At 39.0% G+C, this 26215-nt stretch overlaps 1 protein-coding gene across 1 annotated transcript in view; it reads left to right on the top strand.

Annotated features, from left to right (window-relative positions):
* Positions 1–26215, top strand: part of FRY (FRY microtubule binding protein) — a 433805-nt gene that overhangs the window by 146697 nt on the left and 260893 nt on the right. Inside the window, 1 exon segment of the mRNA XM_078147059.1 lies at positions 24260–24459. Coding sequence (XP_078003185.1) covers positions 24260–24459 — 200 coding nt within the window.

The raw sequence follows: 26215 nt of genomic DNA, 5'->3' as shown, positions 1-26215 counted from the left end.
TCTGGGAAGGAGTAATGCAGACTAAATGAATTCTTGGGGTACCTTGTAATTTCTGATAACCTGTGATTAATGGTGGATGCAGTGGATTAGGGGAATTTCAATTTGCATTTACAATCCTGCTACCAAAAAAATGCAGAAATGGAGAGGCCATTTTTATGGATGGTTGACAGGTTCATTTTTGTAGATGGATGAAATGTGGACAGGGAAAAGGAGAGGAAATCCCCAAAAAAACCACTTGAAATAGCAATAACAACAAGCACTTGCCATATGCCAGGTATTGGGCTAAGCATAGGGAATACAAATACAAGCAAAAAGAAATGATGCCTGCCGTCAAGGAGCTTATATTCTAATGGGGTAAAACACATCAAAGGAAACTGAAAAGGGGAAGGGGAGGATAGTTCCCCTGGCACAGGGGCATAATGGAAAGTCAAGAGTGCACTTATAAAAAGATGACTTGCCTGGGTACCCTCCTTCAATGGCAGTTCTGGGAGGAGTCATCTAGAGGGAGGAGCTGCAAGAGTGGAGAAGGGATGGGGAGAGGAGCATCACAGATTTTAAAATATCAGTAATATGGCATATTTTGTTCATTTAGTATATAATAACCATGAGACCAATAAAAATACAAAATGGCCATCAGTCATCTTTGGTCCTCTTTGGTGTTGGTTGTAGAGTGGTAGAAAAAGGAGTAGAAAATATTAAGAATCACATAGTTCTTAGATCTTCTTTAAAAATTAATTTAACTGTTGGTCCTCTTTGAGATTGTGGCCAGATACCAACCATTTGGCACAATCCTGGCAAAACTGATCTGTGTACATGTAACCCTAGTCCCGAAGCCCATTGGTGTGGGACTCTTGCCTTATTGGGGGAGATGCCTCAAGCCTTCATCAGGGGCAGGGCAAAGTTAGCAAAAGTGCCAAAGAGATTCAGTCTTTTCATCCTGCTTTGAGTTCTCTTCAGGCTTCGAGTTGCTTTGAACCCTGCCAATGGACAACCTGAGTGCTATGCTGGTAACCATGAAATATTAAAAGAAACAGAGGAAAACGTCTAGTTCACTGGATATATCCTCTATGGAAGAATATTATAAATATAGGAACAATCCAGTCAAAATGATTTATGATTCGGAGTCTGTACTGATAGAATTACTAGTGGTGATGATCTCATGGGTGCATTGAAATATCTAAGTATTATTAGGGTATGCGATGTTCCTTCGGAGCTAATTTTCCCCATTTATGAAGCTATTTTAAATACCAAAATATTTTTATTTCAACTATTCTGACAGTAAAATATTTACAAATTTTATGACATACTTCTTAAATGATTTAAAATAGATTTTTTTCTTCATTGATTCAGTAATCAGTATAGACACCAGTTATTTGATTATGCTATAATATAGTAATATACCTTAAAGGCTATTGTTGTATTTAAGACGATTTTCTTCTAATTCACTAAATGTTCTATTTTTTTAGTGGGTGCATCTGCTTTTATAGTCTCTCTAAGTCAAGCTGTTAGTTGTTAACTTCCTGCTGAGCTTGGTATGCATGCCTCTAGCAACTCAACCATCCCATGTATCTTTTTTGCTCTTTCCCCAATTAAGGTTATATGGGCTAAATAAATCACAACCACATTGTTAGAACTGTTTGTAAAATAAGAGCTGATAGGCTGCAGAAGAGACAGAATCTCTCTTATGAGCAAAAGGTGCAAGCTTTCAGTTCATTGACTATAGATGCTATTTGGGCTGGGAAGTACTTTGTGCTTATTTCCTAGTTTTCCAGCAGTGTTCTAAAAGGATGAAATCATTGACACTGTGACTGCTAAATAATAATAATAATATCGAAACACATTTGTATATTGTACTACTTACAAAGAATTTCTAAGTCACACATCTCACTTGATCCTCAAAGTAACCTTGTGAGGGGAATAAGGCAGATATTATGAGCCCCCTCTTACAGATGAGGAAAGTGAGACTCACGGAGGTCAGCCAATCTCTGTGGCCACATACCTTTCTTCAAGCTAGTTGAATAGAAGGCCTCTGAATAGCAAAAAGTAACAGAGGCACAGTGTGAAAAAAAAAATCATAAAGCAAAGGCAACCTTAAAAAGCATAAGGCATAATTCTGTAAGCCTTATTTATGTAGATTTAGCCTTCGTAAGCTTTGGGTCCTGATTGTAGCTCACTCTCACACTGAGGGGTTAGATCACCCAGAGTAAGGGTGACCTGATCTCTTCTTCATGGTTCTAGGGGTATACATGTATGGTTGGGGATCTTCTCTAATACTATTGGCTTGAGTCCCCATTCCACTGAGTTCTTCTAATTTCCAGTGCTAGTTATTTTTTTTCAATATCATCCAGTCATGCCATTTTTCTCCCCAGTATTATCAGTAACATTAATTAATGCCCAAGTATCATTTAGCCAATTAGCATCCATTCATTTTTACAACAAGATTGTTTACTGAGAAGATAGTATAAGAACATAAGTACAAACATATCCCCCTAGAACACTGGGGCACATTCTCCCCTACAGTAACTCTGCCCCTGGGCAGAATGGACTCAGACTTCAAGTGATTGCTACAGAGTATTTGCTTCCATCAAGTTCACACACACACACACACACACACACACATTTTATGTATATATCATAGCCGATAGAAGAGTTGATCTGTTGCCACAATAGGAAATGGGGTCTCAGAGTCAATCCACTGCTGGGCTAGGTCAAGGAGGTCATTCCTCTAGGCCTCAATGGCACACCAGGCTTGGCTATCAGCAGGCTCTGTCATGATATCCAGTTCCTGGACCTCTAGTGGCCTGTTCTTCCAGTCTTTCACAGTTCACAAGGTCTCAGCCTCCTCCAGTACGCTTCACTTAAGAGCCTATCAGTTCAATAGACATTCATTATCTACTGTGTGCCAGGTACTGGGCTAAGAGATACAAAGAAAGGCAAAACATAGCCCTAGCTCTTAAGGACATGCAGTGGGGGAGATGACATGCAAACATGTACAAACAAGGATGTACAGGATAAATTGGAGATATTTAACACAGGGAAGGCACTAGTATTTAGGGAGATAAAGGAAGATGGGATTTTATGTGGGACTTAAAGGAAGTCAAAGACGCCAGGAGAAAGAGATGAGAAAGGAAAGAATTCCAAGTATGGAGGACAGCCAGTGAAAATGCCTAGAGTTTAGAGATGGCTTGTCTTGTGTGAGGAGGCCAGTGTTACTGCATGCATCACAAAGCACTTGAGGTGAGTAAAGTATAAAGAAGATTGGAAAGGTAGAAAAGGGCCAGGTTGTAAAGGAATTTGAATACCAAATATATTTTTTATTTGATCATGGAGATGATTGGGAGCTACGGGAGTTTGTTGGAATATGGGAGTGACATGGTCAGATCTGTGCTTTAGGAGTTTGATTTAGCAACTGAGTGGTTGGACTGGAGTAAGGAGAGACTTGAAATGGGGAGACCAGCCAGCAGACTGCTGTAACAATCAAGGAGTGAGGTGATAAGGACCTGTGCCACAGTGGCTAAAGTGTAAGAGGAAAGAAGGGAGTGTATAAGAGAGATACTGTAAAGGTAAAATCAACAGACCTTGATAATAGATTCACTCTGGGGAGTAAGCAAGAGTTAGGAGTCAAAGATGACCTCTAAGCTGTAAACCTGGGGGATTGGGAGGCACCTTCAACAGCAATAAAGAAGTCCAGAAGTGAGGGTTTGGGGAGAAAAAATAATGAGTTCAGTTTTAGACATATTTGGTATAAAATGTCTTTGGGACAGCCATTTTGACATGTCTAATAGACAGTTGGAGAAGTGAGGCTGAAGGTTAGGAGAGGGTGGACACAGCTAAGACAGAGACAACAGGTTGTTCTCATAGAATGGCCCAGGTGAGGAAAAGGCCTAAAGCTTCTTCCTGTCACCCTACTCTACCAGTACTCTTTCCTTAGTCTGCCCAGGAAAGAGAGAGGTCAAGCAGCCCCATGGGAGTCTTTGTATACATTCTCAATTCCAGCTCAGCAGCCAATCAGAGGCTTCAATGCATGGTAAGCAGACAGGAAGCAATCATAGAGTCCCTGGGTCTGCTCCAAAGTCCACATGGGAATTGTATCAGAGTATATTCTGCTTTTGCTTATAAAGGCTTGAGTTCTCACTGGCCAGTAGTCCTTTACACAGAAGTATCATATCATGCTTAGAAACCTCAATCTTTAAAAGTCTCATAATAAAATCAGAATTTTTATCAATGTGTTTTGGAAAGAAGAAAAATGAAATGAGCAGAGGTGAATTATATTTTCATGTTCCTGGGATGCTAACATAAATATAACATTCTTTTTATTGAACAATGAACACAGTTTGAAAGGTTGATCTCAAAATAGCTCAGGCAACTTGGAAGCTGTCAAAGGTCAAATTTTAAGTACCGTTCAGGCCCTGTTTTTTGGTAAAAAATGAATTGGATGAAAGAACTGTTCCGAACTCAAACTCTTGGCACGTGTGTGGGCATATACATCATGTCATGACTGTTTTGATCCTGTTTTAGTAATGCATAAAACAAATTCCTCATTTATTCCTTAGTTTTTACAATTAAGATGTTAACCCCTAAAAACTAGGATTCTGTCATTTTAAGAAGTTTTTAGTATGATAGTATTAACTCCCAGCTAGTACATATGTCCATTTGATTATAGTGAATAGCCTTTCTTAATCTGAAATGCCCCCCTCCTTATTCAATAATGAAGAAAGGAAAGAAAGAAAAAGGAAGGAAGGGAGAAAAGGTGGTAGGTCAACAAGCAGTTAAGTACCTATTATTTGCCAGGCACCGTACTAAGCTAAGGATGCAAAGAGAGGAAAATACGGCCCCTGCCCTCAAAATATTCACAGTCTAATGCAATTGGAAATTGGAAGGAAGGAAGGACTGGAAGGAGAGGAAGGATCCAAAAGAAAGAAAGAAGGATAAGAAGGAAGGAAGTAGGGCAGGAAGGCAGAATATATAGGAAAAAGGGAGGAAAGAAGAGTAGGAGAGAGAGAGAGAAAAGGAGGGTTTATTAAACACTTACTATGTGCCAAGCACTTTGATAAGCACTAGGGATACTATTACAAAGGCAAAGACAAGCCCTCACCTTAAGGAACATATGTTTTAATATTGGGGAGTGGTAGCCAGAGAGAGGCATTTTGGTCTGGAAAGTTACTGGACTGGTGAGTGAGGCCATTTCTGAAGAAAGCCAGCCTTTATTGAATTAACCAAACGATAGAAAGTTTCTTGTTTTACGGTGATAGTAACATTTTCTTAAACTTCCAAGAATGAGAGCAGGGCCTCTTTCTTATTTCCCTGCATCCTACTCAGGGCTTTTGACACGAGTGTACAATAAATGTTTGTTAGATGAATGAATGAATGTCTAGACCAGTTTTCTGTTAGCCAGTGAAAATAGATTTTAAGACTAAAATTGTGCCCAGGTAAAGATCAATTCGTTTCATTTTGGTTCAAGTAACAGTGGTTTCGAATTTTCCTTTTTCTTGTCTTAGCCATTATCCTATAAACCCTCTCTTCTCATAAAGGGCTGGACACTTAACACTTAACCAGGATTGGTGCACCTTCTTGCCCTTACAAATTAAGTCCTTAAGCTGGTTTATGTTGTGTGCCTTTTAAAATAATATAATTATAGTTTTAAAAACCAATCACACTTCCTTGAGTTATTTCAGCCGATTTTAAGTGTGTCATTTTCTTTAGGGGTGTGTGGTTTCTCGCTGACTCTTGGCTTGGAAAAAGGATTTCTCTTGTTGATTTTGTCTGAAAGAATTTAAGCTGTTTAAAGACCGTTTGCACTTCTGGCCAAAAGTTCAAAAGCCAGGGTTTATCACCCATCCTGTGTTCCCTCCTGCCTTTACATTTCTTCAATCCCAAAGAAATCAACCGACTCCAGCTAGCTTGGATTGTGGGAGAATGAATGTATTTGGTATGCATGGATTGTTTATGGACAGACTGTGTGTGTGTGTGGGGGGGGGTCAGTCTCATGTTCCTGGAGTGCTTTGACTGGTTTCACTAATCTGTCAGTAGAGTATGTACTTGGGAGATAAATATAGACAGACAGCAACTCTGAAAGTTGTAGGTCACTGTCATACTGTGGAGCTAAAAATTACCCCTTTGGTATGGAGAGAGCTTGTTCTGTACTGAAGACTTGTTTTAGTTTGTATCTTACTGTAGGTCTTTAGCACCTGCCCAAGAATACACCTTTACCCTTCCCCCTCTCCACCCCCCCAAAAAAAAAAGACATAGGCAAGCGTGTTGCTGAGACATTTATGGCAGAAGTGAGTTACGGGACCATGGAGCTGGCAGCATTTCTTGCTCTGGAAAATAGTCTGTTTTAGAGGCTTGAGAGTTTAGGTTTTTGTACCTTCTTAGGCTCATGGAGATTACCACAGCCTGTTGGAGAAGATCCTGTGTGATCAACTTTATCAAGGGGCTTGGTAGGTATAAAAAAGTCTGTTTGCATAAGCCGTTTCTGTCATTTATTTGCTTAATGTAGTTTAGGACACATATGGCATGCTTAAATGGGCAGTGGATTTTTAGGGTCTGTTAGAGACAATAGACTCTTTCTGCAATGTTAATGTTCAGAGGCAGGTCTGTTTCCTACTTTTTAAGTGATCTGTTATAATGAGCTTTTATAACCTATGGTTGCTATGTTTTCAGGGGCCGTGACTCAACCCATATTGTAACTGAATCTGCATGACAAGCCATTGTAACAGATTTTTCTCCGTAGTGAACTTCTTCTGAAAATTTGGATTATGTAAACTACTCACAATGGTTATAATTATAAAAAACAAAAGTCAGTACATAAAAATAGCTTATAAAGTTGTGTATTCACCCCATTATTTTCTTCAGTATCCTTGGTAGTAAGGCAGAGGACAAATTCAACTCAGCTTATTCCTAATATTGTAACTACTTGTCTGTCATTGGGATTTAAATATAGAGCTATAGATTGTATCTTGATAATTTCTTGCTGATCTTTCTTCGACAATTCAAAAAGAAAATGTTATTTCCTGGTTGTTGTTGGGGTTTTTGTGGGTGGTGGGGGAGAGGACAGAGAAATAAAAGACCATAATTGTGATGTTTCAGTTTTGGGACAGCTCTTGGTATAGGAACTCCTTCCACCAAACCTAATTCCTAATTTATCTGTAATTTACAGTTGTGTGACTTGACTACATCCAGAATGTGTTGGGGGGGGCGGCAGGATTTGAACCCAGATCTGAGTTCAAATGTAGCTTAAAATAGCTAGCTATGTGAACCTAGGCAAGTCACTTAACCATGTTTGCCTCAGCATTTTCATCTGTAAAATGAACTGGAGAAGGAAAAGGCAAATCATTCTAGTATCTTTGCCAATAAAACCCCAAATGTGGTCATGGAGAGTCAGACACCACTGAAAAATGAATGAATGGTAAAAGATAATTACTAGCTATGTGACTCAACCTCTGTTTACCTCAGTTTCCTCATCTGTAAAATGAGAATAATAATAGCATCTACCTTCCAGGTTTGTTTTGAGGATTAAATGAGATGACATTTCTTAAAGTGCTTAGCCCAGTACCTGGCACAAAGGTGCTATGTAAATGTCAGCTGTTGTTGTTACTGTTGTCTGAAAAAGGAGAAAAAACAAACAAACCTAAAAAGATCCATAGGTTTTGGTAGATTGTAAGCTAAATTTAAGTCAGCAATAGGATATGGCAGCCAAGAAAGTTAATGAAATCTTCAAGCCTAGTGTCTAGGACCAGGGAGGGGATAGCCCCCGTATTATTTGCCCTGGACAGTCCACATCTAGACTGTTGTGTTTAGTTTTCGGTGTTGTATTTTTAAAGAGTATTAGACAGCTGAGGAGCATTCAGAAAAGGTTGACCAGGATGGCGAAAGGTCCCAAGTTTATGCTTTTTAGAGATCAGTGAAAGGAAATGGGAGTATTTAGGCTGAAGAAAAGAAAATACGCCGTAAGGCATAATGATTGTCTTCAAGGAGCTGTTATCTATGTGAAAACATCTATCTGTTTTCTTTGGCCCTAGGTAGAAGTTCTTAGAAGGGAGATCTGTAGACTTTTTTTTTTCTTTTCATTATCTCTTTTTTTAAAATTTTTATTTATTTTATTTTTAATTTATGGAATAAAACAAGCATTTCCATACCAGCATAATAAAAAAGATGATTGCACATGAAATTACGAAACTCAGTGTTTTTAAAAATATATTTTGATAATTGTATTTCATTATAATTGGTTTCATTTGTAATCCTGTATATTTATTTTGTGCATTTAAAAACATTATTCCAAGGAAAAGGGTCCATCAACTTCACACCACTGAGGTCCATCTCACACACACACACACACACACACACACACACACACACACACACACGTACACACGTTAAGAAGCCCTGATAAGAGCACTGACCCTGGAGTCAGGAAGGCCTGAGTTCAGATCCAGCCTCAATCACTTACTCGCTGTGTGACCCTGGGCAAATCATTTAACCCTGATTGCCTTCAAAAAAAAAAAAAGTCCCTGCAGTGTAGAACTAGGAGCAGTGGGTTTCAGAGAGATACATTTAGTTTTGATATAATAATTACAAATAGCAACAATTAGGACAATCCAAAAATAGAATGGGCTTCTTCAGGGAGTAGTGGATTCCCCTCATTAGAAGTCTTGTAGGGAAGGCTAGATAAACACTTGTCAGGTTTTCTCGTAGGGAGGATTCTCATTCAGTTATGGGTTGGATTACATAGTCTCTGAAATCCCTTTCAGCTTTGAAGTTCTGTTATCTGTGTTCCTCTAAAATCAAAGTAATGGCAGTGACTTTCATTTCAGCATAAAACTTTAAGCAGTCCGACTGTGGGCCTCCATTTTAACTTTCTGTTTAAAGTGATGTAAGAAAACCAAAATAACATGATTGGTGACTGGTTGCTATGAAGGAGAATCTTAACTGAATTATTTGTTAACAGAAGTGGCTAGGTCGCATCACACAAAGAGCACTGGACCTGAAGTCAAAAAGACCTATCAGTTCATTAAGATACCCATTGCATGTATTGTTAACATTTTTTTAATCCATGTTGAGTTTTTTTAACCCTCATTTAAAAATGATACGCCATGTATACACTACAGTTTCTTGAATTTGAAAGAAAATGCGTTAATATTTTTGACTCAACATAAAAATCCTCCCAGTATTCTTGCTTGATAGATATTACTGGACTATACTATGTTATAATTGCCTATATCCCTGTCCTCTCTTGCTTTCTCTTGTCTTCCCTTATACAAATAGCTCTATTAAAATCTGCAGAGATATCTTTTCATGGGTATAAAAGACAAATTTTATTTTATTTAAGTACTCCATGTTGATTTGTATATTCCTATATTAATATTAATATTTCATATTTGTACAGCACTACAAGTTTTACAAAATACTTTCCATACATTAATTATATTATCTGATTCTCCCAACAATCTTGTGAAGTTATTTCCATTTAATAGGAAGCTATAACTCAGGGAGTTGAAATGATTTTTTTCCCCAGGAGTCATATAACTGAGGTGGGATTCATGCTGAGGTTTTCCTGATTTCCAAGTATTAGATCTCTGTCTGCTTATACCATGCTACTCAGTCTACACTGTTTCTGATAATAGATTGTAAATGCCTAGTCATGACCTCTGTTTGTACATGGTATGTATTTCACTTCATGCATGTACACTGAATAAGTATTTGGATGTTATTTACACACATATACTCCAAAGAACTGCCCATTCATTGGAGTGAGCACTCTCTGCAAAGATGTATAATCCTTTTGTGCCTTAACTATTTCATTTTAAAGAGTTCGCGTGACCAAAAAAATAATAATAATCAACTTCAGGCTAGTCTTCCAGTGATGAGCCTTTCCAAACTTAGCTGTGCTGGTCTGTAGATGACAGATGTATAGTCAGTCCAGTGCTAGGCCTGTAGTTGAAGCCTTTCCAGGTGGGTAGGTCCTGCCAGGGCTTGTATTTTGTTGTCATAGCTTTCAAGAAGAATAGAGATGATATGATGAGGTGACTATGTTGTGAGTAACACACACACACACACACAACACACACACACACTCACACTAATTCTGCCATGAAGAAGTTGGCATAAGGGAACGTCCCAGATTGGAAAGAATTAATAGCACTCATAGTTGTCTTCCAGCTCTCCCTGTCTTGGATCATCTTCACCACTCTGCTCAGCTCTATCTTGTGTCCAAGGAGCTAAAACAGCTTCTGTCACTAGGGTCTGGGGATACTTTGATCTACCATCTTGTATAAGGTTGGAATTTTTCAGAACAACACTTTCACTGGTCAGCTAGGAGAAAAACAAACAAGGAACAAGGGAATGACAGAAACCAAGAAGTGGGAGAGGTATGTGGTTTAATCTTGAGGGGAATAGGCGTTAGGTACAGATCAGTCTGGGTGACAGCTCATGGCGCATACCATGGCCCTGTATCTGTGATTTGCCTTTCATCTCTCTGGGAGTTTTCTATCCTTTCTTCTTCACTCTTGCTTCTTTCTGTTCCTTCATCTGAACTTGCTTTCTCTTTGGTGTTAGGTTCTTAACCTGTTTTATGTATCATGGACCCCTTTGGCAGTCACCTTCTCAGAATGGACACCTCAGAATCCTGTTTTTAAATGCATGAAATAAAATATGTAAGATTACAAAAGAAACCAATTGTATTAAATGTAGTTATCAAAATATAGTTTAAAGACTCCTTGCCTTAGTGCCTATGTTATTTTGTTGACAAGCGCCATTGTCCCTGGAATCTATCTGGATAAAGTAAAATGTTCTATAGAATCCAGAAAAAAATTCTTATTTCTAAATCACTGTATTAATCTACTCATTAAGTTCTTATTTCCTTCTTGGGAGAAGCCTCTAATTCTTAATTTATTTGGATAGTAGAGATAGATAAGTCTTGACCTCACTAAGAGAATAAGCCTAGGTTGCCAGCCCTACCCAACTCCCTGAGTTTTCTCATCCTCTACTCCTTTTATAACTCCCAATGAGTCTTCTACCAGATTAGTTTTTTTTTCTTCACCCTTTGATCCTGTTGCTAGAGAGTTCCATTAGATAAGTATTCCATACCTGCAAAAATGATAACTTAAAATTGCAATTGCAAAAAAAAATGATGTAGTAGAAAGGTCACAAAATGCAAAATCAGAAGACCTGAGTTAGAATTCTAGTTCTGACACTGACAGTGTTATTTAGTAAATAGTCATCTTCTCAGGACATCAGTTTTCTCACCTGTAAAATGAAGGTGATGAACTAGATGAGTTCTAACATCCCTTCTTTGATATTATTTGATTCAGTAAGTAGTGGCCATGACGGTTGCTACAATGTAGCTATGGTACTATGTATGTGTGTACATATGTCCACATATACACAAGTTAACTACATGTAAAGATATCAACTATTCAAGACAGAAGTCTCCATTTTTATTGGGTATTCAGGTATGATTCTGACAAGGTAGTAAAATGTAATTTTGTCCAGATTCTTTTTGGAAGAGCCTTCTGCTTGTTCTCTCTGTTGTCAGTCTTTCCTTTATCAAACTTACCCCAGAAATCACCACCAGATTATCTTTCTTAAAGTATAACTTTGAGCATGCTGTTCCCTTCCTCCTCCAAAAAAAAAAATCAGTAGTTCCATTGCCTGCAGAATAAAATTCTAGTTAGTGTTGCCTTCCAAATCCCTTATAATCTGGCCCCCTGCCTATTTTACTCTTCTCATGAATGCTTTGCCCAAGCCAGGACTGATCTCTTGGCCATGCATTATACTTTCCCACCTATTGCCTTTTTTGTTCTGTTGGCCTATCAAAATCCTGCCCTTCCTTCAGAATCCATTTCTGATTCTCACCTGTTCCATGAAAGTCTTCTCTGACCTTCTCAGCGAGAAGAGGTTTTTCCCTACTCTGATCTCCTTTTGTTCTCATTGCCTATACCATTCATATGATAGCAAAATGTGGAAGTAGGACCAGGAAGATCTAGGGTCAAGTCTTATCCTGACTATTCATTAGTTGTCTGACTTTAAGCAAGTCATTATCTTTCCTGAGCATCATTTTCCTTGTGAGTGCATCACAGATGGCATAAATGTGCACTGTTGTTGATTTGGCCATTCCTAGGTTATCATGTAGTTATTTGTATGTGTGCCTTATCTATCCTACTGGATTATTAGCTCCTCGAGAGCAAAGTTTATATTTTATGTTCTTTAGTGTCCTGTGCACAGCCTTTCAATCAATATATCTGCTGGATGAATGAATGAAATTGAGTGTACCTAAGGACTCTTAACTTCAGTTTTTCAAACAGCTTGCAAGTTTAAATTTCCACTTTCATCCTTTCCAAATGAACAGGTAGGTATATCTTCCCCAACTAAGCCACAGTCAGTAATATTCTTTGATCAAAATCTTAGCAGTCCTACCCAACACACTCATAACAGCATTGGCAGCGTGTAGCTTGAAAAGGAGGAATTTGGGATCACATAAAAGCAGACATCAAAGGGGAGATGGGAAAGACAAGTCAAGCCAACAAGCACTTATTAAGAATCCATAATGTGCGAGGCAGGCGTTGTGCTCAGCTTTCAGAACACAAAGGCGGAGAAGGTCCATGTTCTCCAGGAGCTCACAGCCTAATAGAGAAGACAATATACAAACAGCTGTGTACAAATAAGATATGTGTGTGTGTGTGTGTGTGTATTTTATATATATATATATATATATATATATATATATATATATGTATATGGAGAGAGAGATACATATATACAGGATAAATTGGATATTATCTCAGAGGGAAGGCACTGGCATGAAGGGAAACTAGGAAGGGCTTCTTGGAAGAGGTAGGATTTTAGATGAGACTTGAAAAAATCTGGAAAGCTGAGATGAGGACGGAGATTATTCCAGGTCTAGGGGACAGTTCCTGAAAGTGTACAGTGTCAGGAGATGGAATAATTTGTGTCAGGAACAGCAAGAGGGTTAGTGTTGCTGAACTGTGATATATGAAGAGTGAAGTATCAGAAGGAGGCGACCAGGTTATAAAGGGTTCTAAAAGCTAAATGGAGGCTTTTATATTTGGTCCTGGGAGTAATAGGGACTCAATGGAGTTTATTAATGGAGAGGAGAGGTGATGGGGAGAATACATGGTGAGACATGCCTGTGCTTTAAAAAGGAAGATGACTTTTGCTAGCTAAGCATCAATACTAAGAGTGTAGAAAGTTTACAAAGGTAAAGGAATCCAGCATCTCGTGGTATGCAGAGGAAGGTCCCTTTCTAAGTGCTCTTCCTGCCATGCCCTCTGGGGACACCTTTTGTAAGCTGGCTTCTAAATACCTCAAAGCATACTAAATAGTATTGGATTATTGCTATGAATGTGGTAACTCTACTGCCACTTCTGGCATTGCTTTTCACATACATAGGTGTACAAGTCCCACTTTGACCCACCAAATCCATGTGAAATCAGCAAGTCAGCAAGCATTCATTGAGTGCCTACTATGTGCCCATCAGTGTGTTAAGTGCTGTGTGTGTGTAATCTGTTTATTTATCAGGCCTTTTGTGGAACCCATAAGTTTAGCTGTTGGTGAATGAACCATATAGAGGATTTCATTATTGGGTCAACAACCCATAACCAAGCACAGATCAGTGGAGGTGCAGGAGACCTCTTGCCACACTGACATTAAACTATCAATGACCACCCATTGCATCCAGCCTTCTAACTATTTCTGAATCTCTCTAATGTGGCATCATATTGTCCATATCTCTCCCATCTTCTTCACAAGAATAGTGTGAGATATTTTGTCAAAGAAAGGCGTCATCACATGGTGTATAGAGAGCCTAGAAAATTTGGGTTTAAATCTCTCCTCAGACACAACCCTGGGCAAGGTACTTAACATCTCAGTGCACAAAGCAACTTTCTAAGACTATAAATTATAGAGAAGGTGCTGTCCTGCATTGGTAGAGGAATTTCCTCACATGAAATAATAGGTTTACTCCCTGTCCCTATTTTATCAAAAGCTTTGAAAAATCCAGGTAAACTGTATCTACACATTTGGTAACTGTCAAAAAAAAAAAGGAGGTTGAAAATTTCTTTTAAATGGTTAAACATTCATCTTTGCTAATTTTATTTACACTGTTAATTTGTTTAGCAGCCTTTTGTTCCATTTACTATAAAGGTAAATTTTGTCTTAGCACCTATTCAAATTAATCACAAATTTGTTATTACGGGGGTCCAAATTAATGAATATTTTTACTGCATAAAAATATAAAAACAGCATTTAGGAAGAAAATATGATTTGCCAAGTAAAAGAAGGAAAAGGGGGGAAAGGAGTAAGAGAGAAAGGAGGGAAAGCAAGATTTAGTGAGAGACAGATACAGTTAATAAATGTTTACTAAATTGTTAAATCACGGAGAGACATTTATCAATTGGGGTCAGAAGAAATAGGAGGGTTAAGTCCAGGACTGTCTTGCCTACAATAGGACATCTGGTCATCATATTAAGGAAAGACCTTGAAATGGCCAAGTGGCCACTCCTTTCTTTGTTTTTGTGGATCTTGGCAGATGTTCTTTTAGCCTGTAGCACCAACTTTGAAAACTGGGGGATAATCCATACCATAGTGTTTCAGCAGTAAAGAGAACACAGAAATAGGGAAGGGAAGGAAAGAGAACAGAAGTGAGAGGTAGGAAAGGGAAGGGAGAGGGAAGGGAAGAAAAGGGAAAAAGGGAAAAGGGGAAGGGGGAAGAAACATTTATGCAACACCTATTACATACACTGTACTAAGTGCTTTACACGTGTGATCTCATTTGATCAAATAGTATTGCCTTCCCTCTGATTCCAGCGTATTTCTAAGTAAATCTTATGCACGTAATATTTCCTTTTTTATCTGATAGCAAACTTTACGCACCTAGATTGCATAGGCCTTGTCTGTGTCCCTTCAATTGTGTGTCTCTTTGAATATTACTACATTGGTGTGAGAGTTGGACTCTGACAAGTCTATGAGGAGTCAGAAGATGTTGGAACTAATGAAGGAAATCTAGTCTTAGGAAACATGCAAAAAACAAACAAACAAAAAACCAGGAGTGAAAGACCTTGGGAAGTGATTTTTATTTAAGTTTGGAGTGGGGACCATATTTCATTTTTTTATGCTCTGAAGTACCAACTTATGACAGTGTCAGAAAAGGACCTGGAGATGGTGCCCATAAATTAAACATCCCCAACAGGATGGTGCCTTTTTGTTTGTTAATTTTTCAAGAAATTCCTCAGGGATATCTTTTGGAAGCCCAAGACTCCATGGAACATAGTTTAAAAACAGGTGGATTAGGTGTACTAACTTATGGAAGATAAAGGAAGAACATGTTCAACCCACTTTAAAAATTACTGTCCCCTCTTCTTCAGCTCTGTTAGCTTTCTCTGGTCCATGCATGCAAAGCATGCACAGAGCTATTGAACCTGCTGCTCTTCCAAGGCCACAGTTGTTCAAGCCATTTTCTCCTTTAAAGTTCTTTGCTAAATCTACTTTAAAATATGCAAAGCCCCTGAGAGGTCATCTTTCTAAGGTCTAAATGTCTTGCAGACATTTTCCAAATACTCCCCCTATTTTTTTTTCTCCTCTTAACTTTGAATCGTTTCTGCTGGTATATTTCTCATTACCCCTTGAAGGAATTCTTTCTGAATCACATTTATGCATTATCCTTGGGCTTTATTTACTCTGCATGAGTTTCAGCATTTCTATTCACTTCAGGAATCCAGGACAAATGAGTATTTCCTTTTGAGAATGTGGTTTTCTAAACACGCTCATAAATACATTAGTGGTCCATTTATGGTTGCTGAATATGCACGTGGTACCTGTTCTCATAGTCACTACATCATCCTTGGCCTGTTTTGTTTAAAGAACTGTTCCTGTGATGTTGGTTATCTAGAGGTGTCCTACGGGAAAAGGAGTCAGCTGGGAGAATGCTGTCCTAAAGGAAGGAACATCTCACATCTTGTTTATTGAAAGGGTCTGTCTTCAGAACTGCCCTGACCGCCATTAAGAGTAATCTACCCAACTGTGTACGGACAAATGCAGTAAATTACTCCTGTCTAAAGGTTAAGTCTTCTCTCGGCTCTAGGAAAGTAAAGTACTAGTGACCAGCATTTGTAGGAAGAAAGAGAATTTGTTTGCACTGCCAGCAATGACTAGTCTCACAGGTGTTTTAAAAGCCAAACAGCTTCTCGTTTTGAATGCCTCAGGTCAGATTCTAGTTATCAGGAAGAAAACAGAGGATATAGTTGTTTTAATCCACTCAGTATTAATTTTTTTTTTTTGTAAATAGAAAGAGTGAGAAGGCAAAACTTTGCTTGTAAAGCCATTTACAAAAAAAAATAGGCAAAGGAACTGGGAGTCAAAGACTGCCTAGAGTCACACAGGAAGTAAATGGTAATGCCAGGACTGGAACTCAAATACCATGATTGCAAGTTCATCACTCTTTCTGTCTTGTGAGGCATGTACTAATGATATGATTTCTGGGCTCTTCGGTCATGTCCAGTTCTTCATGACCCCATTTGGGTTTTTTTTGGCAAAGATACTGGAGCGGTTTGCCATTTCCTTTCTCCACCTCATTTTACAGATGAGAAACTGAGGCAAATAGAGTTAAGTGACTTGCCCAGGATCACACAGCTAGTAAGTATCTGAAGCCAGATTTGAACTCTTGAAAATGAGTCTTCCTGACTCCAGGCCCAGTGCTCTATCCAATATGCCACCTAGCTCCCCTTAAGAGATATGATTAGCCCCATAGTTATACCAGGAAAGGAACTTGGGTTTCTGAGAGTTTCCGTGACTTGCCCAATGTAATGCAGATAATATGTGGCAGGATTTACAATACGGAGGAGGTATGTTTACAAAGCAGTTTATCTGAAAATGATCTAGGAGTTGTAGTAGGCTGCAAACTCATTGTGAGTCAGAAATACATTAATGTGCCTTCCAAAAATGCTAGTGGGATCTTGGACTACATTAAGAGAGATATAGCTCAGGAAAGACAACAACCACGCTCCATTTCATTCCTGACTCTCTATCTTCCTCTGTAACTAAGTTGGCACTTCTCTCCCCAGAGAAATTTCTGCCCTCGAGCCTGCTTTCCATATTCGTACTGACTGTATACCTCTTGTATTTCAGGAGAAGTCCCATCTGTACTCCACCTCTTTGGCCACCTCTTCCATAGCCTTGACAGGCTTGGCCCTAGTACCTTTTCCTCCCTATTCCCACTCACTCTACAATTCCAGAATCAGGAACAGTGATCAAATCGGCTCCGCAATAGTTCCTGGATGGGGGGGTATCAATCTACTATCTTATTACCCCACTCACCATCCTTATAATTTTCCAGACAAAAGTGTCCCACTCCCAACTGCTATTCCACTTCATGGGTTGTCTCCCAGTTAGAATGTAAGCTCCATGAAGGCAAGGACTAGCTTTCCTTTTTGTATTTATAATCCAATGAGCTTGATACATAGTAAACAATATATTTGTTTCATAGTTTATGGGAATAAGGAGGTGTAAATAGTTCTGTTGTACTCTGTCCTGAAGAAGAGAAGACTCAGAAGGCATACATAATAACTGTGTGCCAAGGATTTGAAAGGCCTATGGAAGAAGGATTTGACTTGCTGTGTTTGCTACCAGAGGGCAAAACCAGAAGTAACGGGTGGAAGTTATAAAGAGGCAAATCTGATGTCAGGAAAAACTTCCAAACCGTTATGGCTAAGCATAGGACTGCCTGGGGAAATAGTGGGTTCCCTCTCATTGGAGGGCTTTAAGTAGCTGGCCATGTGGCAGATATGAGCTGGACTGGATGACTGGTGAGGTACCTTCTAACTTCAAATTCTCTTGATTCTGTGATTTGAACCTTGACTTAAAAGTCAAGCACCAAAGTATTTTGTTAACCTGAAAGCAAGGTAGAGAGATGAGTAACGATAAGACTACTATCAGCAAAAAATTTCTGAGGTTTGCAAAATGCTTTACATACATTATCTCAAGGATTCTCAGGGCAGCTAGCTGATGTAGTGGATAGAGCACTGATCCAGGAGTCAGGAAGACCTGAGTTCAAATCCAGTCTCAAACCAGAGACTTGACATTCACTAGCTGTGTGACCCTGGGCAAGTTACTTAACCCCAATTGCCTCACCTAAAAAAAAAAAAAGATTCACTCCACAGCCCTATGTGGTAGGTATTTTAAGCATTCTTGCCTTCATCTCACAGCTAAGGAAACAGACTTAGAGGGGAATCAGTGACTTGCCCAGGGTAATGTAGACCATGTCAGTGGCAGGATTTGAACCCAAATCTTTTTGTGCTCCAAATCCTGCATGCTTACCACTACACCATTCTAAAACAGGACCATCAAACCCCAACAGCAGAGGTGGTTGAGCCATACGCTGTAGATCAGGGCACTACATTACTTCTGTGTCTCCCTGGGGATAAAAAAAAATTTTTCTCCATGCAGACCTAGGTCCTATTCCTAGGGACTAGGAAATTTAAGGGCAGAAATCTCACATTTGGAAACAAAGTATTTCCTTTCCTTCCCCTTCTGTATTATAACAAAACACAGCTGAGGAAATATCTGGATTGGGATTGGGATTGCTGCTTTGGTTAGTGGGCTGGTAAATTGAAGGACACCGTTGGAATAGCCCCAGGGACATGCATCACAGCCAGCTGAGATCTGCCAGCCTGAAGATGGAATGAATTGTCAATGAGCTGGAAACAAAGAACAGAAAGATTTTCAAGAGATGATCACCTTCTGGCAAAACTGGATCTGGTCAAAAGAATGTGAATAAGGTGAAAAAAGACCCGAAACAGACTTCCTGGAGTTTGGAGTGTGAACCCAGGCAGCTGGAATACCAAGTGAGACACCCAGGAAAAGAGCAAAAGAAAAAAAAAATAACAATTAGAGGAAATAATGCCTCAAATAAACCATGGAGCAGCCTCAACCAGAATCAAGGATTAAAATTCAGTTCAGCAAAAAAGAGACCAATGGGAAAAAAAGGAAATGATGGAGCCATAATAGGTTCCAACTCCCAAGCAGATGGCTAGAAGAGAAAGAAAAATTAGTATTTACATGAGAAATATACAATGAGAAAGCACATTTCAGAAAGGTTAAGCAATTGGAAACCAAATTCCTATAAGGAACTGCTTTGTTCTTTAAACCCATATCACCTTTCTTTTCCTTGAGAAGTAGATATGAATAGCGATCGCTGAGCCTTGGGGGTACAGTTTTTGAGTCATTCACTCTGAGAATAGGCATGTTACTTGGGGAAGCAAAGACAGGAAAGGTGAAGTTCAGAATTTTAAATAGGAGGAACTTTAAGGAAATTTTTAAACATCAGTTAATATATATTTCTGTGGCACCTACTTTAGTGCCCAGCTCTGTCCTAGATGCTCTGAAACATGTAAAAGAAGCATATGACTGTGTGGTCTAGACCAGTGGTGTCAAACTCAAATAGAAATAAGGCTACTAAACTGTACATAAGGATCCCTGTGGGCCGCGTATGGACTTAGTAGAGTATAAAAGAGCAGCTAAATGGTGCGGTGGATAGAACAGGCTGGGAATCAGGAAAACTCCTATTCCTGAGTTCCAGTCCAGCCTCAGACACTAGCTGTGTGACCCTGGGCAAATCACTTAAGCCTGTTTACCTCAGTTTCCTCATTTGTAAAATGAGCTGGAGAAGGGAATGGCAAACCACTCCAGTATCTTGGCCAAGAAACCCCAAATGGGACCATGAAAATGACTCAATAACAGCAAAAAAAAATCTGTTTTATTGTATTTTTGTTAATTTTACAAAATATTTCCCCATTACATTTTAATCTGGCCCAAGCTACCCTTGAAAGTATAATGGGTTACATGTGGCCCTGTTGCCTCTTTTCTAGATTACCTACAAGGTCTCTTCCAACTCTGTGGTAATGCCATTTTTTCTACCAGCCAGAAGTACCAGATGGGTCCTGGGAATATTAAATACTGAAATTTGTAGAATAAGAAGAGGAAAATCTGTGTGGGCTGAAGTAGTCAGAAAACATGAAAGAAGGTAGAACTTGAAAAACTCTTTAAAAGATAGATGAATAGAAACTGAATAGAGGAAATAGGTGAGGAAATAGTACAGCGTGGTATGAAGGTGATTCAAAATGAATAACTGATCTTTTGTCACATCAAGAAAAATGGGCAAAAAAAAAATCAGTTCTGTTAGCCAATCAGGTTTTTACAAATACTGTAACCAAAATGTACACTGAAATACAAATAAGAATGAATATAAATGCATACAGCATATCCAAAAGACTTAATAAAATTTTAATCTTTAATGGCTTAGTGAAGTTTGAGGCTTTAATAACTTAAGCTCACTAAGACATCTGGATACTCTTACAGGATGTCCTGAATACTTTATATATGTCCTATATGCACTGTATATAAATTTGCATTTGTACAAATGCAAATATGTATCTTCAGATAAAAAGGAAAAATATTTTTAATTGGTAGTGAATTTCAAAATCTAACTTGAGTCAATGATGGTCAAATGGAGTAGCCCTTTTGAAAACCCTTAAGCAATAATAAAACAATAAAAATGGAACCCTTGAGAAACAAGTCATTCTAGATAGTCAAGTTTTCCAGATAATTGAGAATTTTTCACCCTACCAGGTTTAAATTTTAACCAGAACCATAGAATATTTGAACTAGAAGGGAACTTAGAAGTTATCTGGTGCAGTAGTATCTAACTCAAATGGAAACAGATCACTGCCAGCCCTATATTGACTTAGAAGAACAGAAATTACATTGTCTGTGTCATATTATATTTTTATTTATTTTGTGAAACATTTCCTGATTGCCTTTTCATCTGTTTCTAGCCGCTTAGGAGTTTTGCCCACTGTTTGCCATGTGTTTGATATCTCAATAGTCTATTCCTTTCAGTTTACAGATAAGGAGACTTAAGTTCAGGTAAATGAAATTAATATTCCTAGGTCGTACATGTGGCCTCGAGGCTACAGGTTCCCCACCACTGCCCAGTACCATGTTTTCCATCTTGCTGCTAGTTGGAATTCTACCTACCTGTTGAGCCTGACTCAAACATCACATCTTCCTCATACCTTTCCATCAGCCCCTCCCTGTCTCATTTTTCAGTAGTAATCCCTCCTTTTTTAAACTCTCTCAGAGCTTTATAGTTCTTATGCATCCTCACATTCTACTTTGTTTGACATCTTTTGGTGTCCCATTTCTTGCTTCCTCTTTTATATTAGAAGCTCCATAAGGGGAAGGGGCCATATTAGGTCAAAAAGCATTTATTAAACACCTATGATATGCCAGGTATTGTTCTCAGCCCCATAGGATAAAAAGAAAGGGGGAAAAAAAGTACTTCCTCAAAAGGAGCTTGTAGTCTGATGCTGGAGATAACATATAAACAGCTATGTACAGACAGGATTATAGGGGAGAAATTGGAAATAATCTCAGAGGGAAGGCAATAAAGTAAAGATTAAAAGTTACTGGAAAGATTTCTTGTAGAAGGTAAGATTTTAGCTGGAATTTGAAGGCAGCCGGGGAATTCAGAAGATAGGAATAAAGAAGAGAGAGAATTACAGACCTGGGGTACAGCTAGTGAAAATGCACAGAACTGAGAGATGGAAGTATCATAATTAAAGAACAAGGAAACTAGGATCATTTTATTGCAAAGTACATGGAGAAGAGTAGGCATAAGAAGACTGGAAAGCTAGGAAAGGGGCAGGTATAATGAAGGCCTTTAAAAACCAAACCAAGAATTTTCCATTGGGTTTTAGAGCTAGTAGCAAGCCACTGAAGTTTGTTGAATAGAGGGGTGATTTGGTGAGACTGGCATTTTAGGAATATTGTTTTGACAGCTTAGTGGAAGATGGCCTGGAGTGGGGAAAGCCTTGAGGAAGGGAGACCAAGTAGCAAAGTAGTATAATAGTCTAGGTGTGAGTTTGGTGATAATAGTCTAGGTGATGAGGCATAAGAGTCTAGATAATGAGGGGCATCTAGGTAGTGCAATGGAGACAGCATCAGTTTGGGAATCAGGAAGACTCATCTTTCCAAGTTCAAATTCAGCTTCAGGCACTTACTTTACTGATCCTGGGCAAATCACTTAACCCTGTGTGTCTCAATTTCTTCATCTGTAAAATGAGCTGGAGAAGGCAATGGCCAACCACTTCAGTATGTTTGCCAAGAAAACTCCAAATGGGGTCACTAAGAGTTAGACGAGACTGAAATCCTGAACAACAACAATAAAGAGGTGATGAGGGCCTACCCTACATGAGGATGGCAGTATTATCAGAGGAGAGAAGGGGCTATATATGAGATATAATGAAGGTAGAATCTGTAAGACTCGATAACAGATTGCATATGGAGAGGGAGGGTCACTTTGAGTGAGGAGTCAAGGATGACTCCTAGGTTGTCAGCCTCAGTGACTGAAAGGATGAAAGGATGGCGGCGCCCTTAACAATGACAGGGAAATTCAAAAGAGAGGAAGGGTAGGGAGAAAAAGATAATGAATTCGGTTTTGGATATCTTGAGTTTAAGATGTCTTTGGCAGTCCAGTATAGGAGACTGGAGATCAGGAGAGAGATTAAGGCTGGATCAATAGATCTAATAGTCTTCTTCATAGAGATGATTACTGAATCCTTGGAATCTAATGAGATCACTAGGCAGACTAGTATAGGAGATAAGGGCCCAAAACAGAGCCTTGGAGGACACCCATAGTTTAGTGGGCCCTATCTACCTAGATGGAGATCCTGCGGAGGAGACTGAGAAGGGGCACTCAGGCAGGTAGGAGGAGGACCCAGACGGAGCAATTTTATGAAGGCCTAAAGAAAAAAAAGCATCAGGAAAAAAGGGGGAAAGATCATCTATGGCAAAGGCCACAGAGGTCAAGAGGGAAGAGAATCAAGAGGAGGCTGTTAGATGTGACAATTAAGAGATCACTGGCAAAGTTCAGTACTGTTTAGTGTCTGCTGTTTGTTTCTTGACTAAAAGGAACAGATGTTGCTATCTTATATTCTAAGGGAGAGGGATCACATTCCTGATAGAAGCTTGTGAAAGTGGATCAGGCTTCTGAAGAAGTGCTCTGTGTACATCCTAGAGAAGGCAGCTGAATGTATAGAACTGACTTAGGAAAGAAGTGCTTCGGATGAGGAAATTTCCAACACAATATTCAGGACCTGACTTAACCATCCACGTTTATTTGTCATGTAGTTATCCGTAGTGATGAGACCCAGTCTCCTCATAGCCCTGTACCACACTCAGAGCACACATACATATGTGCACACGTATATTTTCCTTGTAGTAGAAGGTGAAGAAACCTTCATTGCATTTATACAAGTTTAAAAACAGAGTATGTTCTTTTATTTATCTGTTTATTTTTGTTTATTTATTTTTGCTTCTCTTTGTCTCCTCAGGGCTTACCATCTTGCTTGGCATGTAGTAAGCACTTGAGAAATGCTTGTTGACTATCAACTTTCCCAAAATTTGCTTTCACAGGATTTTAATGAGAGGCTGTCTTGGGAAATGTTTTAAGGTAGACATCAGGTGACTTGCCCCAGGTCATACAGCTAGCAAATGTCTGAGGCTGGATTTTAACCCTGGGTTTAGAGTTAGGAAGTCCTAAATTCAAATACTGCGTCAGATACTTACTAGCAGTAGGGCAAATCACCTTACCGCTGCCTCAGTTTTCTGAACTATAAAATGGGAATAATAATAATAATAATAGTCTCTACCTAAATAATATCTATTGGCATTAATAATATTAATCTAATAGTATCCATATAATTAGTATCTATTAGTATTAATAGTGTTGAGCTAATGGTATTTACCTAATTAGTATCGGTATTGATACCACTAATCTAATTTTTTTTTGTTTTGTCATTTTTCAGTTGTCTGACTCTTCATGATTACATTTGGGGGTTTTCTTGTCAAAGATCCTGGAGTGGTTTGCCATTTCCTTCTCTAGCTCATTTTACAGATGAGGAAACTGAGGCAAATAGAATTAAGTGACTTGTCCAGAATCACACAGCTAATAAGTGTATGAGACAGGATTCACATTCATGTCTTGCTGACTCCAAATCTAGCAAAAATTGTGACAAAAAGATTTTCTGAGAGTGAAGTCAAAAAGCTCTTCAGATATCAAGATGCCCATTTGTTTGAGAGGGTATTACGTGTGACTTTGGAACCTAACGCGTGATCATGTACTCAGGTACTAAATTTGAACTATCATGGAAGACTGCAGACACTAAAAATCCCCTGCTTGTTTTTTCAGCCTCTCCAGTTGGTAACGGTTACATCAAGCCTCCAGTTCCACCTGTTTCTGGCACACAAAGGGAGAAAGGGCCTCCCACCATGTTGCCCATCAATGTTGACCCAGACAGCAAACCAGGAGAATATGTGCTCAAGAGTCTGTTTGTCAACTTCACCACTCAGGCTGAGCGCAAGATTCGTATCATCATGGCAGAGCCTCTGGTGAGTAAATAAAGTGAGAGGCACCTGCCTCCTTGGACTTTCTTCCTCTGGACTGTATGTGGTAAGCCTATCCTTTATAAGTAAGGGTAGACTACCAGAGATGCTCTCCTCTTGTAAGGCTTATTGATTTTTGTAATAGCTGTAACAGCTATTAATGTTTATGCTTGGCATGGCAGAGAGGTGATACCAGGCTCTCAAAGGCTGTGTCAGGGAAGCACAAGAAATAGTAGCTTCTACTAGGCTGGATAAGTATCTAAGCCATGGTCAATGAATGGATACCAAGCCTCTCTTGGACCAGCCTCACTGAGTCCAAAGAAGGTCACCACCAGGCCAGGTGCAGGGCAATGAAGTTTTAGCCTCTGATAATTGTCAAGGACCAGAGAGGTTGTGATTTGTGGCTGTGAAGGGAATATCTCTGTACACTTCTTTAAAGTATTTTCTTTGAAAATGCATTAAAATTGCCTTTGTAAGTTACATTGAACAAGAGTTTACCCTCATCTTCTGTGTATAGCTCCTTGAATACAGATACTTTTGCCTTTCCCTATATCCTCAGTGTGCCTGTTACATTATTGTTGATGTTCAGTCACGTCCAGTTCTTTGTAACCCCAGGTATAGTTTTAAAGATACTAGTTTGCCATTTTCTTCTCCAGTGGAGTAAGGCAAACAGGCTTGAGTGATTTGCCCAGGGTCACACAACTGTAAGTGTCTGAGGTTAGATTTGAACACGCGTCTTCCTGAGTCCAGGTCCAGTGCTCTATTCACTGAGCCATGCAGCTGCCTGGTACATAGTAAAAGTTTCATAATTGCTTGATTTGAGATAGTTATAGTAGCAGTAATAGTAGCTAACATTTACATAGTGCTTTAAAGTTTACAAAGTGGTTTACAAATATTGTCTTATTTGATTCTCACAGCAGCCCTGAGAAGTGCAGTTATTATACCCATTTACAAATAAGGAGAGTGAAGCACACAAAATGAGTGATTTGCACAGGGTCACACAGCTAGTTAGTATCTGATGTGGAATTCAAATTCAGGTCTTCCTGACTCCACGCCCAGTATTTTATCCATTGCCCCAAAATCATCAACACAAGTGACAGTAAAAAATTGTCCCCTTTTAAAAGCAACAGAGAGAATCTCCTGTACTTATAATGGTCAATCTTGGCCTTGCAGAAGAGCTAGGGCAATAATCTCCTCTTTTTTTGGGTGAGGGGTGAGGTGAGCTAGGAGTTATATACACTGTCATGTATGTCAGTTAGTTTTGTTCTACTCTGGTTGCTGTTTTTACAAAGGGAGGGTGGTTGTGGGCAAAGGTACAGAAATGGTATATACAGGTGACCGTGACATGAAAGCCAAAGGCATTGATGATCACATCTTAATTTTTTTAACTTACAATAAAAAATAGAAAACCAAATGATAGTTGCCCAATGGATGCGTAGAATTTCAGAATTTGAAGATATTGTTGTGGTGCCTTCTTGGGGTCTTACTGTCAAATTTTTATTGCTGCTGTTGTGTTGTTTCTAACGGTGAGTCAGTGACAGAGGATAAGTTTCTAGAGATTTCAAAAACAGGAGATTCTAGATTCATGTTCACCTGGCTTTGGATTATTTGCTTGTCACAGAGATGATGACACTCTTGTCTGTTAAAGGTTTCCTTTCTAGATTCAATGATGGGAAGTCAGGAATATTTAATATTATCATAACTGCATTAGGAAAGTTCTAAACACCAGTAGTTTGAGTTGCCAAGGGAAATTCAAATTACT

This window comes from Phascolarctos cinereus, unplaced genomic scaffold (assembly GCF_003287225.1).
Source record: "Phascolarctos cinereus isolate Bilbo 61053 unplaced genomic scaffold, phaCin_HiC Scaffold_726;HRSCAF=1367, whole genome shotgun sequence".
Taxonomy (NCBI): domain Eukaryota; kingdom Metazoa; phylum Chordata; class Mammalia; order Diprotodontia; family Phascolarctidae; genus Phascolarctos; species Phascolarctos cinereus.
The sequence above is the reverse complement of the archived record's forward strand: the minus strand, read 5'-3'. Positions and strand labels throughout refer to the sequence as shown.